The 22,573-nt window shown below is 35.7% G+C and overlaps 1 protein-coding gene across 3 annotated transcripts in view; it reads left to right on the top strand.

Moving 5' to 3' along the window:
• The window catches only part of LOC140447686 (ATP-binding cassette sub-family C member 4-like), a 188,556-nt gene that overhangs the window by 44,113 nt on the left and 121,870 nt on the right, over positions 1–22,573 (top strand). For all 3 annotated transcript variants that reach the window (XM_072540482.1, XM_072540481.1, XM_072540483.1), the window contains 2 exons: positions 5,284–5,512; positions 12,940–13,096. In XM_072540482.1, coding sequence (XP_072396583.1) covers positions 5,284–5,512; positions 12,940–13,096 — 386 coding nt within the window. The remainder of the gene's footprint in view (positions 1–5,283; positions 5,513–12,939; positions 13,097–22,573) is intronic.

Here is a 22,573-nt window from a genome sequence, read left to right as displayed (position 1 = left end):
ATGATTCTAAATTTATTTTAACATTTATAAAAAAACGAAATTTTCTGACTTATTTTACAAGTTTCTAAGCAATAAATAAGGATATAAACATTTAAAATACGCCATTTTGACGTTTTTATATGACTTTTAAATAAGCCACTTTTAAATTTTATTTCAAATAATTCACTTTTTGCTGACATGCGAAATAAAACGAAGAAATTGACCATATTTTGACCGTAACTTGTTAATAACTAATTAAGTTCAAAAAATCGACTGCAGTAAACATAGAGGTTGTTATTTATAGAGGTCCGCACAACTCAAAACAACTGTTGTTTACCTGACCGGTTCAGTGTAACAACATACTTTTTTGCTTATTTCCCTGGCCTATATACTATATTATATAATATCCTTTTCTATATTGCCAGTTATTTTGAGAAACAGATTTAAATTAATTGAATTTTGAATACTTAACCTATTCCAGTTTTTTTTTTATTTTGAAAGTGTAGGATAATTATTTTGATTATATGTTTATTCCACTACATAAAAAAATATACAAGAATGGTGCACAGAAAGGAGAAAGGATTATTTTAAGTTTAAGCAGTTGTAACTCTTTTTACAATAAGAAAGTCGATGATGGCGGGTGTAATATTTCTTTCAGTAGGCTAGTATGTTGGTTGTTACAATGGTGTTAAATTATTGTCATTTATAATTCTTTTACTCTACTGCTTTCATTTACACTTACTTTGTATTACTGAAATTTATAGATAATATACTATTTAGTTAAAGATTCTTCTTTATTATAAATGTGTGTTTTATCATGAATTTTTTATCATGAGTTTTATCATTATTAATAAGAACATAATTTTTTTTTATTAACATTTAAGATTTTTACAATCTGTTTTGCCGTGAAAACAATAAGTAAAATTTTTTGTCTTTACATGACAGAGAGATGTAAGGTCCAGTGACCAAATCATCACGACACAAATTGGCTTTTTACCGGTAGGATGCGCACATACACTGATACGCGAGCACTAAAAGCGGCACTGATCACAGTGGCTGGGTGTTGTTGAAGGCGTAACTCCCACTGCTGTAGGCTCTGTCAGGATAGGTGAGGTAGGTCCAAGGGGTCATGTCGCTTCAATCTCTTCGCTTGTTGGTTGTTGAGAAGATTGTGTGCCAGGGTATTAGGATGCGCCCGCAACCTGTTTTGATATTGTTCAGAAGTTTTTTTGCACTCTTCAGAGACTGTTAGTACCTGAAGATCTCTATGTATTGCATCATTCTGGATATACCAAGGTGCATTAGCGATTGTTCTCAGAGTTTTGGATTGGAATCTTTGTATTATCATAATATTAGATTTGCTAGCTGAACCCCAGAGCTGTGAGCCATATGTCCAAATGGGTTTTATTATTGTATTGTATATCAGTAGCTTGTTGTCAATCGATAGGTGAGAGTTTTTTCCCAACATCCAGTAAAGTTTTCTGTATAAAATTCCCAATTGAAGCCTTTTCGTCCATATGTTTGGTCCAAGTTAGACGTTTGTCAAGGTGAATACTTAAGTATTTTACGTCATGCTTTTGGGGCAAAGGGTGTCCATTGAGGTTAACTTGTGGACATGTACCTCTTCTTAGAGTGAATGTAATTTGTGTAGATTTTGAGGGGTTTACTCTAATTCTCCAGAGTTTAAGCCATTCATTTGTTTTGTTCAGATGTAGTTGCAGTCTCTCTGATGCTATTATTGGGTTGCTATGAGAGGCCAAGAAAGCAGTATCATCTGCGAATGTTGCAAGCGTTAGGTTATTGCTTATTGGCAAGTCAGCCGTATATATCAGGTACAGAATCGGTCCGAGCACACTACCCTGAGGTACACCAGATAGGATGGGGTAGAGTTTTGTATAGGCTTCACTATATTTTACCAGATATCTCCTTTCTGTAAGGTATGATTGAAGCAGTTTAAAGTAAGGGTAAGGTAAATTTTTCTTTAATTTGTACAGAAGTCCTGTATGACACACCTTGTCAAAAGCTTGAGAGGCGTCTAGAAAGGCTGCAGTACAATATTGCTTGTTCTCGAGACTACTTCTTATTGTTATGTATAGTCTGTGAACTTGTTCTATTGTACCATGTTGGTTACGAAAACCGAATTGATGGTCAGGTATGAGACACTTTTCGTCCAATATTGGTTTGATTTTTCATAGTAGAAGTTTTTCGAAGACCTTAGAGATGACTGGGAGTAGACTAATCGGTCGGTATGAGTTGACATCTTTTGGATCTTTACCAGGTTTTTGAATGAGTATAATCTGTGCCACTTTCCATTGCAGAGGGAAGTAATGCAGACTAAGCATAGCATTGAAGATCATAGTGAATATTCTGTAAACAGTCATTGGTTAGTTCCTGGAGGATCTTACCCGTTATGAGGTCGAATCCCGGAGCCTTATTGGGTTGTATCTCATTCTTTATTATCTGTTTTACTTCTTTAATATTAAACTTGGTGATTGGTAGATCCATTTGATATGGAGCCTCAAGAAAAGAATTAAATGGTTTTTCTTGTTCTAATGGCACTACTCTGTTAAATGGACTAAATACTGTAGAAAGATGTTCAGCGAATGTCTCAGATTTTTCTGTGTCTGTTCTTGCCCATTTACCTTTGACATTTTTTAGAGGAGGTATGGCGTCTTGTGGACCTTTTACCTTTCTCGTCGCCTTCCATAGAGAATAATTGGTGTCTTTGGACGGAGTCAAATTTTCTAAGTAAGTTTGGATCCCCCTGTTTTTCTCTTCTTTTAATAGATTTTTAAGTCTTCTGGTAATTCTGTTTAAATTTTGTTTGTCAATAGGAGCGTGTGTGTTTTGCCACTTTTTCCTAAGTTTTCTTTTCTCATCGATCAGGTTTTTTGCACTTTGCGAACAGTTTATGCTTTCCTTCCATGTTGTTGGTTCAGGAGTAGAAATCCAACCTGCCTTTTGTATGGAGGTAGTAAGTTGTTGTACCGCATTTTCAATTTGTAATTCTGTTTTAAGTGGCAAGTTCGTTGGTATTTGTTCTGCTAGTGCGCTTCGGAATATTTTCCAATTTGTTTGATTATTGGTTAGGACTGGAGGCTTATTTCTGAGTATGATTTTGGAGTCTAGTTCAATTAGAATGGGAGAATGGTCTGAAGAGAGGTCCCAGCATGATTCTATTGCTAAATAGTTAAGAGAGATACCTTTAATCATACAGAAGTCTAAGAGATCTGGTGTTTTATTTGGATTTATTTGTTTTATTTTTCTCAATCGAAACAATTTCTTAATGGAAAATTTTCCATGCAACCTATTTATTTATTTATTATTTTCTATTTATGTAACAATTTTTAAACAATTTATAAAATTTGATTTTGCTTCGAAATTACTTTCTTTTAATAATTTGCGTTATTCTAAGATAAAGGTTATTCTTGTGATTTTTTTTTTGTAAAATATTTACTTTAAACGTAAAATGCAAATACACAATTAAAAATGCCGAAAAAAAGAAGATTTTCACATTTTTCGAGGCTATTTTTCAATAGATTTTCAATGGAATTAAAAAATATATAAAAGATGAGGTTGAATTTTTGTTTTATATTTCATGTCAGTTCAAAATTTACCACGGTAAGCTGCTTATTTATAACAATTTTTCATCAAATAAATTTTTTTTGTTTCATTTGAAACCAATTTATTCTTTTGTTTTTATAAACTTTTTGATGTAATATTACAGTATCATATTTTTACAATTAAAATAAAATTCAGCTTGTGCGTAAGAAATAAATAATGTGTTACGAACATTAAAGTTAGATGTTCGTCAAGTCCATATTATATCTCGAAACGCCACGGTATATCAATTTGTTTATGGATATTCTAAACTGATTTTTGCAATATAAAATCAAAATGGAATTGCGCGTTTTTAAACTTCTTGATTTAAGCTTTCATCCCATCAATAATTTTTTATTTGATTTCCAACCTATTAAAAAAATAGCCTGGCAAAAAGTTGACTTTTTTGGCTATTTTGGTTGTTTATTTACATTTTACATTTAAAGTAGGCGTTTTACATAAAAATTACAAGTATAACTTTCGTCTTAAAATAACCCAAATTATTAATAAAAAAAAGTGGTTTCAATAATTTGTTTAAAAATTATTATACATAAATAAGTTGAATGAAAAATTTTGGTAAACTTTTTAATATAGCATATTAGCATCAAAATTTATATCGATGAAAACAAGTTTCAGCATGTGGGTATGAAAGCGAACTTTTTCGACAAAAGCCACCCGCGTAACATGTTTAGCAAGAAATAAAACTAGTTTATTTGAGATTTTTTTTATTTCCAAAGCAATACATAAACCAATACTGTTTTTGAAAATAATTAAATAATTTGTTTTTTTTTTAATGAAAAATTTGAAATTGTCCTCAGACAACTTTTTGTTTGTGTAAATTTGTAAAAAAATGAAAGCTTTCCATTTCACCATTTTGACGTTTTTATATGACTTTTAAATACGCCACTTTTAAATTTTATTTCAAATAATTCACTTTTTGCTGACATGCGAAATAAAACGAAGAAATTGACCATATTTTGACCGTAACTTGTTAATAACTAATTAAGTTCAAAAAATCGACTGCAGTAAACATAGAGGTTGTTATTTATAGAGGTCCGCACAACTCAAAACAACTGTTGTTTACCTGACCGGTTCAGTGTAACAGGATACTTTTTTGCTTATTTCCCTGGCCTATATACTATATTATATAATATCCTTTTCTATATTGCCAGTTATTTTGAGAAACAGATTTAAATTAATTGAATTTTGAATACTTAACCTATTCCAGTTTTTTTTTATTTTGAAAGTGTAGGATAATTATTTTGATTATATGTTTATTCCACTACATAAAAAAATATACAAGAATGGTGCACAGAAAGGAGAAAGGATTATTTTAAGTTTAAGCAGTTGTAACTCTTTTTACAATAAGAAAGTCGATGATGGCGGGTGTAATATTTCTTTCAGTAGGCTAGTATGTTGGTTGTTACAATGGTGTTAAATTATTGTCATTTGTAATTCTTTTACTCTACTGCTTTCATTTACACTTACTTTGTATTACTGAAATTTATAGATAATATACTATTTAGTTAAAGATTCTTCTTTATTATAAATGTGTGTTTTATCATGAATTTTTTATCATGAGTTTTATCATTATTAATAAGAACATAATTGTTTTGGCTGATGAGTTTGTATTGTCACTTATATTACTAATAGAACAATAAATGTTTGATTTGAAAATATAGTAATATATAATTTATCTTTCAGCTCCTAAAATTAAACCATGGTTCACTTAGCAAGATAAGTACTGGGGAATTAGTTAACCTTCTTTCCAACGATGTTCAAAGATTTGATTTGGCTTTTGAGTTTCTACATTTTATCTGGATTGCTCCGTTTTATTCCATTGCCATTTTTTATATTTTGTACCTGTACGTTGGTTTGATTCCTACAATAGCTGGATACATTGTTGTACTACTGCAAGCTATTCCTTTACAGGGTAAGAAATATTCGTTTAAATTAAAAACGTTTCCCATATTCTTTCTTATAATAAAGAGTAATATTCGTCCGTTCTGTTTAAGCGCATGTATTTAATTTATTGAAATGATATTTATTTAACTGTTGTCTTTATTCAATTTATAATGTCTTTATTAAAAGGTTCTTATTTTAATTTATTAAAAAGCACGATAACTTATATTAATTTATTTAAAGAAATATTCGTTTAAATTAAAAACGTTTCCCATATTCTTTCTTATAATAAAGAGTAATATTCGTCCGTTCTGTTTAAGCGCATGTATTTAATTTATTGAAATGATATTTATTTAACTGTTGTCTTTATTCAATTTATAATGTCTTTATTAAAAGGTTCTTATTTTAATTTATTAAAAAGCACGATAACTTATATTAATTTATTTAACTACTCAATAATACATAATTTATTTTATACGAACGCTACAATTAAAATCGCGGGCGCGAGTCTTTAGATTTAACTGTCCCATCCAAATAAAATGTCCTGTTAATATATGCCAGTGCCGTTAAGCTGGAACCATCGACAGCCTTCTCGACTAGCGGCGAAATTATAACGGTAAAGGCAAACGGGTATTTTCACATCGGTTCGACCGTATTCTGGAAGATCCGTTCAGGTAAATAGAAGCCTCTCGTAAAATCTAAAATATAAACATGTGAATAAAAACATGTTTACAGGTTAAAACTATGACTCATATTTTTACGTAACATTGCTCCCCTCTCAAAAGATGGTTCCTCCTGGAACCTTGTCGGGACTAGAACTGGAACGGTATGCTGGTATCGGCAACTGGACCCTCTTTTACAACTTTCAGTTGTAAAAAAATGACAAGGGACGGTTTTCTCTCCGCACCAGTAACTATGCGGATTGCAACAAACTAACACCTGGACTTCGGTGTCTTTAAAGATCTCCTCCACCATATTTCGGATAACCCTCCAATCTAATTGGCGGCACTCCAACTTTGGCATGGCTAACTTTTGCACGTCGGACTCTAGTACGTGCCCTCTCAATTGAAGTAAGGCTTCCCATACATCTCGGTAGGTAGGTTGGTCACGGGCAGTGTCTTTTGTTACCAGGTAGAAAAGGTAACATGATGCATCTTGGAGTTTCAAGGTTTTACCGTGAGCTGGCACCTGGCATTGAAGTTCTGCAACTCGACCAAACTTCTTTCGAAAGACGGATGCCAACCCTGGTGCGTCTTTAATACTGGCCGGGATGGTAAGGGCCAGCGAGTAGTCATCGGGGAGCGCGAGTAGATCTTGCTTTTCTTCAGTGGTAACACCATGTCTTGCTTTACCGGTACCTCCATAGGCACCCATGAATTCCTCAAACGTGAGGTCAGACTCGTCTTGGACTTGGTTTACTTCCACTTCTTCATCTACGTCGTGGTCACCTTCGAAAGACGCCAGCCGGTTATGGTGCACTATCATCGGCTTTTCCCTCGGAATCTTGCTTATTCGGTAGATGACATCGTTAATCTTCTCCATAATTAGGTATGGGCCTTCCCAAAACTGCTGCAATTTGGGAGAACAACCTTTTCGCTTCTTGGGATTATACAGCCATACTTTGTCGTTCTTCTTAAAGCAACCCTTTTCGGCTTGTGTATTGTACCGTTTCTTCATTCGGTCGCTAGTGATCTGAAGGTGGGAATGGACCAACTCATGTACATCGTCCATTCTTTTTCGTAATTCGATCACATAATCTTCACCAGCTACATCTTCTCCAGGTCGACACCCAAACTCCAGATCACAAGGTAGTCGCATTTCGCGTCCGAATAGGACTCTGGCCTGTTGATTCGTTAACAGCAGATCTGTAGGCCATTGTGAAGAACGGAAGGTATTGGTCCCAGTCTCGCTGATGATCGGACACCATCTTTGTCAAATATTTGCCGACTGTCCTATTCATCCGTTCTACCATACCATCAGATTGCGGATGATATGCTGTAGTTCTTGTTTTCTTCATGCCTAGTCTATCACATATTCCTTGGAATAGATCGCTTTCGAAGTTCCTGCCTTGGCCACTATGTATCTCCAAAGGCACTCCAAATCGGCTGATATATTCTTGGATCAACTTATCTGCAACGGTGGCAGCCTTCTGGTCTGGAAGTGCGTAAATCTCGACCCACTTAGCAAAGTAATCCATTACTACCAACATGTACTTGCCTCCATTTTCACTTTCTGGAAATGGCCCAGCGATATCCAAAGCTATTCTTTGAAACGGGCTTCCAACATTATATTGTCTCATAAGAGCTCTCCTTTTTCGGTAAGGCGCGTTACTCGTAGCACATATAGTACATTTCTTACACCAGTCTTTTACGTCGTCGGAACTGTTCATCCAATAAAACCGTTCCCGAATTCGCTGAAGGGTTTTCTTTACACCAAAATGCCCTCCTGATGGACTGTCGTGTAACTGACGAAGTACTTCGGCTATTCTGCTCTTTGGGATCACCAACTGTCTTCTCTTCTCTGAACCGTCATCATTTTCCAGGACTCGTTTGAGCAAGCCATCTTCGATGATAAATGAGTCCCACTGGACCCAATACGTCTTAACTACTGAGCATAGGTTTGATATTTCCTGCCAAGGTGGTCGGCGGTTTTCCTCTTTCCATTTTCGGATTTTCTGTATAACTGGATCTCTCTCCTGTTCTTTCCTTATCTTAGTAGGCGTCCAGTCGTCGTTGACAATCGTCGTTCTTAGCACTGCTGCTTCCTTGGATTCCGTTTTGTTGCAGTGGGAACACTCTGCTGGGCATGGCCTTCTGGAAAGAGAATCAGCGTTTCTGTGGCTAACTCCGGCCCGGTGCTCAATCTTAAAATCGTATTCTTGGAGTCGTTCGATCCACCTGGCTATCTGACCCTCTGGATTCTTAAACTGCATCAACCACTTAAGGGCGGCATGGTCGGTTCGGATTAGAAACTTTCTGCCATAGAGGTATTGATAGAAGTGCTCTACTGATTTAACTACTGCTAGAAGTTCTCTTCTCGTGACGCAATAATTCCGCTCAGGTTTTGAAAGAACTTTACTAAAATATCCGAGGACTCGTTGCTTTTTCAACGTCTCAAAGGCATTTTGGCAGTCTGTATCCCAGCGGTAATCTCTTGCTTCCTCCGTAAGTCGCGTTAATGGCTTAGCGATATCTGCAAACTTCTTAATAAACCTCCGGTAGTAAGTATATAGTCCAAGAAAACTTCTCACTTGATGTTTGTCAGTTGGTTTTGGCCATTCCTTAATGGAATCGATTTTTCCCTTATCCACGGCCACTCCTTCTTTACTGACTATATGACCCAGATAATTGACTTTACCTTGAAATAGCTGGCACTTCTTGGGGTTTAGCATCAATTGGGCAGCTTTAAGTCGATTAAAAACGTTTTCTAAATTCCTCAAATGATCTTCAAATATCTCCCCCAAGACGATTATGTCATCTAAATAAACCAGGCATGTTTTTCAAGATAACCCTCTCAACACATTTTCCATAAGCCTCTCAAATGTCGCAGGAGCATTACAGAGTCCAAATGGCATAACGTTGAATTGCCACAATCCAGATCCTGTGGTGAAGGCTGTCTTTTCTTTATCTACTGGGTCCATTTCTACCTGCCAGTATCCAGACTTCAAATCCAAAGTAGAAAACAATTTACTTCCAGCCAATGTGTCCAATGTGTCATCGATCCGAGGCAGAGGATAACTATCTTTCTTGGTAACGTTGTTCAGCAAACGGTAATCCACACAGAACCTTGTCGTTCCGTCTTTCTTCTTAACCAGGATCACCGGAGAGACCCATGGGCTCGTAGAAGGTTCTATCACCCCGTCTTTCTTCATTTCCTGAACAATCGTTTCAGCTTCCTCTCTTTTCGCCTGTGGTAATCGTCGAGCTGTTTGACGGATTGGCTTAGCATTACCAGTATCAATTTTATGCTTAACAACGGTAGTTCTTCCCGTCTTTCCTCCTTTCGGTACGAAAATATCACGATACTGCCGAAGAAATTCCCTTAATTTCCTTTTCTCCATCTGATTTAGAGACTGTCCTGCAACTACAAAGATTTGGTCGAATTTGTCGTTGGAATTATCAGATGTTGTCGCCTGACGGATTATGGATGTCACAGGTACACAAGTTCCCACTTTTGTCTCTTTCTTGATGGTTACTGGGTAGTCATTGACATTGATAAGTCTCACAGGAATTTCTTTAGCCGCAGTCACCAATTCCTTTCCAATTATGATTCCTCGGCCACCCTCGTCGTCATGGTTCCAAGGCTCCATCCTAACAGGTGTCCCTTTGTCTACAATTCCCTGTAGTCGCGCTACTATGATCGTTTCGCTTCTCGCAGGCACGACTGTATCTTCTGTAATGGCTACTTGCACAGTGTTGTCATTATGTGGATGAAGAAATACCTCCTCGTTGCCAACTTTGATTACCTTATTCTTAAAATCCAATTGGAATCCATGCATATTCATTACGTCCATTCCTAATATAACATCCTCTTCGATGTCAGCAACTATAACAGTATGGACGAAATTTTCTGCTCTAATTCCCAATTGTACCTGGATTTCTCCATGAATGTTGGCATTTTCACCTGTAGCGGTCCGAAGTCGCAACCTCGTTGGTAACAGTTTCTTTCGGCTGTTTAAAACTGTCGGGCGTATAATGGTTCTGGTCGCTCCGGTATCCACCAACAACGTATGCTTTTTACCATTTATGTCTCCATCTACATATACACTATCTTCACGACATTTCAAAGAAGCTATTAGTATGAGAGGGTCTTTGGAAAAGTTCTGGTTCGAAGCTGCCCCCCTAAGGCTGACCCGTTCTAGTTTTCCTGATGGTGAGTTTCTTGATTTGCGTCGTACCTAGGGTGCTTACAGGAGCTTCGTACGTGTCCTATTTCGCCACAATTCCAGCATCTGATGGTCTTCGTTTTCTTGTATGTCATGCTTTTCATCATATTAACGAGCTGGTCAAGTTTATCTTCATCTCCTTCCTCTTTTACAGTCCTAACTTTACTGTACCCGCCAGAGGCCTGCGTAGCTGACTCGTATTCGAGGGCGGCGGATAAGACATCAACCAGCGTCTTGTGACGAGCTAATCGTAGTGTTCTCTGCATTTCATGATCACGAAGACCATCAATAAACGTTTGAACGGCCAACTTTTCCATCATGTCTTCGGGAGCTGTTGGATAAGCATATCGTACTAATCTGGCAATATCTACCTCATATTCTTGAAGAGCCTCATCTTTCTTCTGTCTACGATTTTTAAGCTGCGATTGATATACATGCTCCAAATGTTCGTGGCCATATCGCATATTTAACCTCTTCTTCAGTTGTTCGCAATCATCGGTCTCCTCTACGGCTATGGTCTGAAGCACATCTAAGGCATCTTATCGAAGAGCGATAGTCAGGTTTACAGCCTTTTCTTTTTCAGACCACACATTCGCTCTTGCGGCTGATTCGAACTGTTTCATGTAGTTGTTCCATGATGATTTTCCGTCGAAAGTTGGGACTTTAACATGAATAGAACCTCCACTTCCTTCAAATTTCGGCCGTGTCTCCAACTTACATTTCGTCTCGTCTTCTTTTATCTCCACTGTAATCGGATTGTTACCTCTCTCTGCTGTCCCTGTTTCCTCCATTTTCCTTTCCATCTCTTTCATCTTTTCTTCGAAGGCCAACATATCGGCAGCAACTTGTTTTTTAACGAAGATATTCTATCGTCGAGGGCAGACATCTAAGAAGTTACTTTAGAGATTTCCGAAGAGATGTTAGCCGAAACTTTGCTTTCCAGGGACGAAATCTCGTTAGAAACTTTGTTTTCTAATAACGCAATGTCACCAGAAACTTTGGCTACATCAGAAGAAACTTTCGAAATATCGTCAGAAACTTTGTTCTCTAATTTCGAAATCGACGAGATGACAGCATCTTCAAATATATAAATCTCTGGATCTAGTCCTTCTTCTAGCAAAGCGTTCTTTAATCGTTGGACTAACTCAGCCTTTTTTCCGGTAGAAGCTAATTCTCTGTCTTCGAGATGTCTTCTTAAATTAGTCACTGTCAGCTCATAAATCGTAGCCATTTTCACAATTTATTTTATATTCACTTCGGAACAATACTTGTTATGATTACTATAAGTCTAATTTACTTTTATTTCACTTCTGACACCATTGAAATGATATTTATTTAACTGTTGTCTTTATTCAATGTATAATATCTTTATTAAAAGGTTCTTATTTTAATTTATTAAAAAGCACGATAACTTATATTAATTTATTTAACTATTCAATATTACATAATTTATTTTATACGAACGCTACAATTAAAATCGCGGGCGCGAGTCTTCAGATTTAACTGTCCCCTCCAAATAAAATGTCCTGTTAATATATGCCAGTGCCGTTAAGCTGGAACCATCGACAGCCTTCTCGACTAGCGGCGAAATTATAACGGTAAAGGCAAACGGGTATTTTCACATCGGTTCGACCGTATTCTGGAAGGTCCGTTCAGGTAAATAGAAGCCTTTCGTAAAATCTAAAACATAAACATGTGAATAAAAACATGTTTACAGGTTAAAACTATGACTCATATTTTTACGTAACATTATCAATATGCTAGAATTAAAATGATGTATGTATATTTTAGACACATATCGCCAAGTAATCATGTAATGAATCAGTTGTATTGTATTCGAATCTTTTAAAGGATGAGAAAAAAAGATAAAGAAAGCTGGGTCGAAATGCAATTTAAATGTTTATGTAATTTATACGAACTTATTAAAGTATTTTGTGTAGTTTGTAAACATTTTACATACATAATTAGAGTTTTTTATTTAGTTTATTGATTTTCAACTACAAGATTATTGACACTGGATCAATTTTGTTACTATACATTTTACATTACATTAGATATAATTTACAATAAAGAGAATATGTAAAAGAGTGATATGATGTTCGATGCATATATTTTTTTGCTTCTTTCTTGATTGACTTTTGCCAGAGAAAAGAGTTTAACATTCATGTCATTGCTCTATACTTATTTATTAGAGAATTAGAGAGAATAAATAATTCCTTTATTTATTCTCTCTTTTTCTCTAATTTCCTTTAATTTCATCTTCCTCATTCCCTTTCTATAGAAAATTACCTCCAAATAATTGTAGGTTTTTACACTCTTGATTTTTCCATTTTCTCCATCTAAATCGGGTGTTTCGTCATTACCCACAATTAGATATACACATTTTGCCATATTCATTTGTAGACCCGCCGCTTCATATTCTTCTTTTAATTTTATTATCATATAGCTAAGATCGTCTTTGTCTTTCACGGTCACAATTTGGTCATCAGCAAAGTCTAGTTATTTTTATAGCAAAATCTTAATAACATTGTCATTATATATACAAATATGAAATTTTAATTAAAATATTTTAGGTTTCATTTCCAAACTACTTGGAAAATTACGATTTCAAGTTGCTGAGAGAACTGACAATAGAATAAAAATTATGAACGAAATAACTTCCGGAATGCAAGTTATAAAAATGTATGCTTGGGAAAAACCCTTTGAAAAAGTTGTCCAACAAGCCAGAAAGTAAGAACCTATTATTTTATACTTTAGTTTTACATAAAATTTACTTGATTTACATAATAATAGAATTTAATATAAAAGTATTTAAATGTTCATAAATATAAGCCTTTTTATTATAATTAATTAATCTAATACAAGCCGTATTCTTCTAAAACCTTTAATTTAACGACAAATCTGTCTAAACGATCCTTGAAGTAAATATTGGCTCAATATTGGTTTCTTACAACATTTCACTATGAATTTTTTATCGTTTTTTACTTGCGCTGCAAAATCATCTTTAGGAATCTAGACATCCACTGTCAATGCTTTGTAATAATATTTATTTCCTTCTGGTGTTTTATCTCCAATCATGGCAGATATTAAAGGCGATGCCTCAAAACTCATAATTATCTGAATAATTCAGCGAAAATTACCACTACAACCATCGGTACCGGTAATTGTGGATATGTAACCATCAACTATCCATCAGAAACGGTGAGCAGCCAATGTGTAACAGTATAAATACCCTCTGAAAGTTGGGAGCCAATATGACACAATAAAACTGCAACTTTCTTTGGGAGCCAATTGTTAAGGCTTCGTTTAGCTCAGTCTCTCAAGTGTGAGAACGTCTTATCTTAACGCAAATCTGGAAAATGAGTTTAACTGGGACAAATAAATCAGGATATTAAATAATCATATTTATTGTATATTAAAAAAAATAGCACGTGCATCATTTTTTAAACTTAAAAAGTTTCTTTGTTGTCGGGATATAAGGTTAGAACTACGCCTGAGAATGCTTCGATGTTACGTGTTCTCTACTCTCCTTTATGGCTTGGAAGCGTGGACACTAAAACAAGTCCGTCTGAATAAGTTGGCCGCCTTTGAATTTTGGTGTTACAGAAGAATCCTACGAATATCATGGATTCAAAGAATGTCAAACGTGGAAGTAACTAGAATGGTAGGAAATGGGGCGGAAATAATATTAACTATCAAAAGACAAAAACTTGAGTACTTAGGACATGTAATGAGAGGGCAAAAATACGCATTATTACAACTTATTATGCAAGGCAAAATCCGTGGAAAGCGAAATGTTGGAAGACGAAGAATATCCTGGCTTAAAAACTTAAGGGAATGGTTTGAATGCAGTAGTGCAGAACTTTTTAGAGTGGCAGTCAACAGAGTCCGCATAGCCATGATGATTTTCAACCTTCGATAGAAGATGAAACTTAAAGAAGAAGAAGAAAAAAAATTGAAGTTTTAATATTAAAGAAGAAAAAGTCAAATCCTGCCTATAGCTTTACACAAATTTGAAATTGATACTTACGGCACTATTGACTTCATGCAGGTGACTGGATAGTAGGCTTCAGATGTTGGGTGACGGATGACGGATGATGATGGATTGTAGCTAGTGTAGCTGTTGATTTCAGATGCTGGCTTGAATGTAGTTGGATTGTAATTTCAAACAGATGTTTGAAACAAACAAAAAACAGCTAATAGCAAGGATAATTAAATGAATATAATTATTATTATATTCATTTAATATTCATATATTCATTTAATAACATTCTATCCAGATACTTAGGCTCCGTTATTATTAACAGTGGCGGATGCGAAGACGAGATCCGTCCACGCATCACAATGACCAGATCGGCAACAGCCAAACTCACAAAAATTTGGAAGAACACTGACATCACAATAAACACGAAAATAAGCCTTGTTCGAGCATTGATATTTCCTATCGCCACATATGCTTCAGAAACTTGGACAACAAAAAAAGCCGATTCAAAGCATATAATGGCATTTGATGTAGGTCTACCGTAGAATGTTGCGCATACCATGGACCACCCATCGAACAAATAACTCAATTCTAGCAGAAATTAACATAAAAACTAGACTCATCACAACTATCAATCAAAATATACTGGGAAATTTTGGACATATAACTAGAAGAAGAGAAGGTATGGAGCGAATGATAGTTGAAGTTAACGTAGCGGGTAAAAGATCCAGAGGAAGATCTTCAGTACGATGGTCGGACCAAATAAAGGAGATGACTGCTTACTCGCTGAACACGCACACGCCATATCTTTGCACGTCTTTTTTTAATTCCAAAACGGTACTTACTTAAATAAACACGCCTTGTATATATATATATATATATATATATATATATATATATATATATATATATATATATATATATATATATATGAAAATTACTGAGTTCTCGGGAAGAACCGCGTTGAGAATTTAAAACTCGACGTTTCGGCACCCATTTTGGAGCCATTATCAAGAGGGATACGGTTCGGTTCGAGTTCGGGGTCTCAATCTGCCTACTCCCCTCACTCGAGACGTACCAGTATCGTGTTCTATATTGCAAGAACTGTCTCTCGGCACTGAGGTCTCAATCTGCCTACTCCGTAGGACAGACAAACCGACGAATCCATAACCGCATTTACGAACATTCTCTATCAGTCAAACATTCCGATACCACTTCAGCCCTAGCCCAACATCATATTCACACAGGCCACAAAATAGATTTCGAAAAAGCAAAAACCATCGCTCCCATCCGCTCATTAAAAGCGAGAATCATTCGTGAAGCTATCGAAATCGAAAAACGGCCTCACAGCTTGAACACGCGCGATGACGCGAAACGATTGCCGGCAACATGGCGACCCCTTCTTCAACGACCTCCCGCCCACACCGCTCAGGCCACGTCAGTTCAGACCACGTCAGCGCATACCGTTCCCGCGCATACAGTGAGTATAAAAGCAGCCACACAGGGTAAGACCGGTTGTCACTCGACACTGGGGAGTAGGCAGATTGAGACCTCAGTGCCGAGAGACAGCTCTTGCAATATAGAACACGATACTGGTACGTCTCGAGTGAGGGGAGTAGGCAGATTGAGACCCCGAACTCGAACCGAACCGTATCCCTCTTGATAATGGCTCCAAAATGGGTGCCGAAACGTCGAGTTTTAAATTCTCAACGCGGTTCTTCCCGAGAACTCAGTAATTTTCATATATATATATATATATATACAAGGCGTGTTTATTTAAGTAAGTACCGTTTTGGAATTAAAAAAAGACGTGCAAAGATATGGCAATAATTTTATTTTTACATGAAAGCCTGTACCTTAATCTACTTTTTTACATAATTTCCGTGAATATTTAGGCACTTGTCATAACGTGGCACCAGTTTTTGAATACCCTCCTGATAAAATTCTGCCGCCTGACTTGTTAACCACTGCATCACAAATGTTTTGACTTCGTTATCGTCTTGAAGACGCTGACCGCCCAGGTATTTCTGCAAGTGCTGGAACAAATGGTAGTCGCTGGGCGCCAGATTAGGGCTGTATGGAGGATGATCTAGAGTTTCCCATTTAAATGATTTGATGAGATCTTTGGTCTGATTAGCCACATGTGGACGGGCATTGTCATGCAGCAAAACGATACCCTTACTAACTTGCCACGTCTTTTGTTCTGGATTGCACGACGCAGATTTTTCAATGTCTCACAATTGGCTGCATCACAAGACGCTGCATTGATTGTCTCATTACGAGGCAGAAACTCCACTAGCAATACTCCTTTTCTGTCCCAAAAAACTGTGCACATGATTTTCCTGGCAGAAATTGTTTGCTTAAACTTTACTCTTTTGGAATCAGACTGTAATGGCTTCAGTGCGTAGACAAGAGATGTAGGTAACCAGCGACTATGCGCGGAACGCCGACCGTAGCGCTGCGGCGGCGGAATCGCAAAACGGTACTTACTTAAAAAACATGCCTCGTATACATGTATATATATATATATATATATATATATGTATACATGTGTATATATATATATACATATATATATATATATATATATATATATATATATATATATATATATATCTTTCTTTCTTTCTTTCTCCCCTTCCTTTTACCCTAACAGGGTGTCGGATTTGGGCTAGCTATTTTAATTTCCATTTACCCACCTCTTCCATTCTTTTCTGTTTCCTGCCATTATTTTCAATTCCTCGAGTGATTTTTGTTTAAGTTTTCCCGCCTCTACTACTTGCTGTATCCATTTTTTTCTTGGTCTGCCTCTTTTTCTTTTTCCGATGTTTTTTGCTTCATAAATTTTTCTTGTTATTCTATTGGATTGCATCCTCATCAGATGCCCATACCAGTTCATTTGTCTCTTTGCTATTTTGTTCATTATCGGTTCCTGGTTGGCCATTCTCCTAATAGTCTCGTTGCTTAATCTATCCCATTTTGTCTTTCCATATATATATATATATATATATATATATATATATATATATATATATATATATATACATAATACCGAATACTGGTCCTAGTATTATTTTAAAAGTATTATTTTAAAAGGGGAAGTAGAGAAAGCAATCAAAGTAAAAATGGGAAATCTCCAGGCCCTGACCAAATACCATCAGATTGGCTCAAATTTCTAAATGACGACAATATCTCAGAACTACCAAACATTTATAACTACATATACGAAACTGAAATAATCTCACAAATAAGATTGGAGGCTATAGTTTTCCCACTCCTAAAAAAATATAATACGTTTTATGTTTATGTCATTATGTTAAGACTTTAGACTAATTAGTCTTATGAGTCACTCTCTGAAAATACTTCTTAAGATAATTCTTAATAGAATTCAGCAGAAATGTGAAGAAACAATGGGAAAAAAACAATTGGGTTTCAGAGAAGGATTGGGAACAACGGAAGCTTTGTTCTCAATGATAACATTACTTCAAAGCTCATGGAAAGTACAGAAAACAATTTACGTCTGCTTTATAAATTTTTAAAAGGCGTTTGATAGGGTCCAACATGATAGGCTGTTTGAGTATCTAGAACTGATTCGAATAGATGATATAAATCTGAGACTTTTACAACACCTATATTGGAATCAAGAAGCTTCTGTTTAGACTTTTCTGGTAGACGACAAAGAAACAGACAAAATTTCCATTCAAAGAGGTGACAGACTAGATTGTGTCTTTTCCCCAACTTTGTTTAAGGTGCATTCAGAAATAATATTTAACGAAGCCTTGGAAGGGCAATGTGCAGTTCAAATTGGAGCAGAAACTATTAAAAACATCAGATATGCAGATGATATAGCAATCATGGCTGAAGGTATCGAAGATCTTCAATGCCTTATAGATTGAGTCACTAGAGAATGCTCCAATAACGGACTTGGCATAAATCCATCAACGACAAAGTTACTTGTGGTTACTAATCAAGACGGTGGTCCTACGCAACTAACTGTCAACAATAAGCTGATTACAAAAGATAACCATTTTAAATACCTAGGATGTTGGATTAACGAGACACTAAATCCCGATGAAGAAATTAAAACTTTTATAGAAATTGCAAGAGCAATTCTCTGTACAATTCTCAGCTAAACTTACAACTAAGAATTAAGTTCCTAAAATGTTATGTGTGCCCTGTATTACTATACGGATGTGAAACCTGGATCAGGAAGGTTAATATAACTAAATTAGAAGCCTTCGAGATGTGGTCATATCGTAGAATGTTCAAAATATTATGGGTTCAATCAACCCATCTTAAACACAAAAGTCTTACACAGAATAAGTTGAGGTGAAGGTGTTTTGACGAACACGATAAAAAGAGAAAACTTGAATATCTAGGGCATCTAATGAGAGGGAGAAAATACTGGATACTACGATTAATACTCAACGGAAAGATAGACGGAAAAATAGGAATTGGTAGAATGAAATATTTAAGGCTCCAAAACCGTCAATGGACTGGTTTATCAGCAGATGAATTGATACATGCTGCACAAGATCGAAAACAATATCGGCAAATAGTTATGGAAGCTACCCATGCTTCTTTTGATCCCGGTACTCAGAGAAGAAGATGTGTGTGTACTCACCCCAAGAAAAGATATAACGATATAAATTAATTTTGAAAAGAAACAGGTCTTTTTATTGATCAACGATATGTATAAAAACATTTCCTTGAGATGATAGAAGTCATGAGATGCCAACTGCATAAAATAGAATGAAGTAGATATTAAGTAGATACGGGAAAGAGAATATAATAAGTGAAAGATTAAAATTTGAAAAATGAAGGTTAAATAGGATATTTAGTTGATAGAAGAGTTGAGCGTATTTTTTTAAAATAAAAATACTAAAATAAAAGAGAAAGTTAACAAATCATGACTGGCCTTTTGGCTTTGCCAGTGCCATTAACATGAATAAAATGAATAAAATAAAAAAATAACAAACATGTGACGTTTATAACGTTACAATTTTAATATAGAGCCATCAAGCTTCTCGTTGGCGGTCTTTTGTTGGTATTAAGACCATCATACTAGTAATCACCACCATACTACGTAATCATAGTTCTGAGTACAGTCACATATAGCCAGAACATCTTTTGGGTTCCATACCTCACAATTCTTCACATATCCTTAAACATGTTTAAAAGGAAAGCTTCACTTTGTTGGATATTCTTTCCAGGTGGGCATTTCATGTAGATCGTTTAGCTAGTATTACTCCTAGATATAGATATTCCTAGGTATAGATATTGACCTCATTCACCTCTTTGACAGTTTATTTATACAAAGCGGGCATCCATGTGTTAACTAGGTCCCGTCCCCTTATGACAAGATTTTGCTAGGATTGACAAAAGAGTTTTTTTCTCTAAAAGTTGAAGTTCAAGTATGCTGGAGAGCATTTCCGAGCTGAAGTTTTGAGTGTGCTGGAGAGCATTTCCGTATTTTCCTCTTACCATAATTACTAAATCTTCTACCTAGGCCTGCCCTTCTACCACCTGTGCATTAAGTGAGGAGATTAGGCCATCCACTAGGGTTAACCAAAGTGGGGGAGAGGGCACCTTCCCTGTGGGCACTCTTTAGCTGTTTTAGTTTTTTTCTCTAAAAGTTGAAGTTCAAGTATGCTGGAGAGCATTTCCGAGCTGAAGTTTTGAGTGTGCTGGAGAGCATTTCCGTATTTTCCTCTTACCATAATTACTAAATCTTCTACATAGGCCTCCCCTTCCACCACCTGTTCATTAAGTAGGGAGATTAGGCCATCCACTAGGGTTAACCAAAGTGGGGGAGAGTGCACCTTCCCTGTGGGCACTCTTTAGCTGTTTTACCCTCCGATTTATGCAGGTCTCTTAGAATCAGCCATTTTCTAGCATTGTTTTGATCCAGTTGCATATGGTAGTGGATATCCCTTTCAATGTTCCTGTATCTTAAAGAAAATTTTCTAGTTCATTATTAAATGCACCTTCTATATTTAGGAAGGTAGTTAATGCAATCTATCCATTATTAATGAAGTACGTGATTTTATGATCTATCTCGTTCAGTGCTGTTTCTGTTGATTTTACGTCTTAGTAGGCATGCTGGTTGCCATTGAGAGGATGATGCCTCAATAGCCTTCCTTAAAAAATCTATCAATAATTTTTCTATTGCCTTTAACAGAAATAATGTAAGACTGATTGGTCTGTAAGATTTAAGTAGAACAATTCTCTTCCTATTTTGTGTATAACCACCCTTAAAGTTGTTCAAGACTTTGGTCTATAACCTAGTAATATGCTAGGTCTATAGATCTTTGTTAATGGGCAATAAATTGTCCAATTTTTTTGTAGTAAGACAGAAAATATTCCATCCTCCCCTAGATATTTAAATGGAGCAAATTAGTTTATGACCTAATTTACATTCTCTAATGTTTTTTACAGAGAATTATTAGTCTTATTTTCGAGGACGTTTAGATCATTTTAGGTGTTCAGCCTGAGTCGGCTAATCAATATTTTTTTATCCTGGGAAGTGGTTCTGCAATAAGAGCTCTAACGTTTTCTTTTTATGGACGTTAATAATGTATGCAATACTTATCTGAGTCTTGGAGAGATCAGTTTCTTTGATCGACTTAAGTTTTGTTCCTTTCCATGGATTAAGTCGTTCAGTCACCTCAGTTAGGTACTGGAAGCTTATGTCTTCAACACATGTTACTCGAACCCATTCTGGCCGATATGAACAGCCATATGGCTTCTTGATAGCTTGTAAGATGGCTTTCCGCAGCCCTCTGCGGAAGTTGATCAATATCTATCAGCTATACTGGGCACTCAGGATGAATTATTCCTACCTTGATTGCGCCAACTAGCTTTGCAATTCACCTCCTCGGTTCGGAAATGGTTAATCTGCCCACACTCATGGGTGCTTGCATCTGACGTGATTCTTTTCTTAGGAGTTTTGGTAGAGGTCTTCTTTCTCTTTCAGAGTTTTTCTCGTTTGTTCAATCTCTTCTAGACTTTTCTCATAGCGTGTTCTAGTTTTCAGAAGCGTTTTTAACTGGTTCCGTCCATCCCACTGAGTCGTTTCCTTTTCCGCTCAAGTTTATCTTGAGAGGATTCCACGATCTGTTCTCACACTTTAGATTGGGGTTTTTATCACTGGATTTATCCATTCTTTTTTAGGTAAGTGCAGGTTATCTCCTGGCATGTAGGGGTAGTGGAAGGAGGATGAAGGATAGATAATGTTTTCTTGATTGTACTCGAAGTGTAGGATATATATATATATATATATATATATATATATATATATATATATATATATATATATATATATATATATATATATATATATTATTGTGATATTTAAAGTCTTGGTGCGCCAAGCAATAATTAGCTAATTAATTTTTTTGATTAATTAAAATTATTTAAATGATATGATTATGACTCTATCACAATTTTTAATTCTTTTATCTCAGGGTTAAATTTGTGCTTCAATATCTATGCTATTACATGTGAAAGGTAAGGTCCAGAGAATACCGGAATAATAAAAAACACATATGATCTAACACTATATATTGAAATAAAAATAATGAAATAATTCACACTCAAAAGTTTTCAATAAACAAATCTCATATAAGGATTCTCAAAATTTTGTTCTCCGTACGTGAACAATCAAAATTAATGGTACAAACAATATTAATTGAAAACTCAAAATCCCAAACTATTCTAACTCTCCTAATCAAAATATTTATATCCTTTCTAAATTACGTGTAAAAATTGTGTTATCAATAAAAGAAAAAAACTGCAGAAAACAAAAATATCTCTCTCTGATGATGAGTGGTCCAAATCCTTGTTCCTTGTAGACTGTATTATCTCCTCTCAACCGCTCCCTATGTAATCAGCAATCTTACAACAGATTGTTGCAAGTATATCGTCCTTAATGATCTCCTTCAAAAATAAAAATCATTCAAATTATGATAGCCTTTCTCCTCTCGATAAACTGAATCTCTCGTTGGCCCGAGTGACAAAATTGACTCTTGGAATATCTTCTCTTTACGATAAACTGAATCTCTCGTTGGCCTGAACAGTGACTCTTGTAATATAAGTAGGAAAATATGACTTACAATATTTTGCTGCCTCAGCTTCTGTCAGATACACTAACTCCACAAAAACTCACTAACATTCAACACTACTGCTTGCTACTTCTTGGGAACCACCAGAAAACAATCACTGTT

The sequence above is a fragment of the Diabrotica undecimpunctata genome, chromosome 8 (genome assembly GCF_040954645.1).
Source record: "Diabrotica undecimpunctata isolate CICGRU chromosome 8, icDiaUnde3, whole genome shotgun sequence".
NCBI classification, from domain to species: Eukaryota; Metazoa; Arthropoda; class Insecta; order Coleoptera; family Chrysomelidae; genus Diabrotica; species Diabrotica undecimpunctata.
This window is presented reverse-complemented; position numbering and strand designations above follow the sequence as displayed.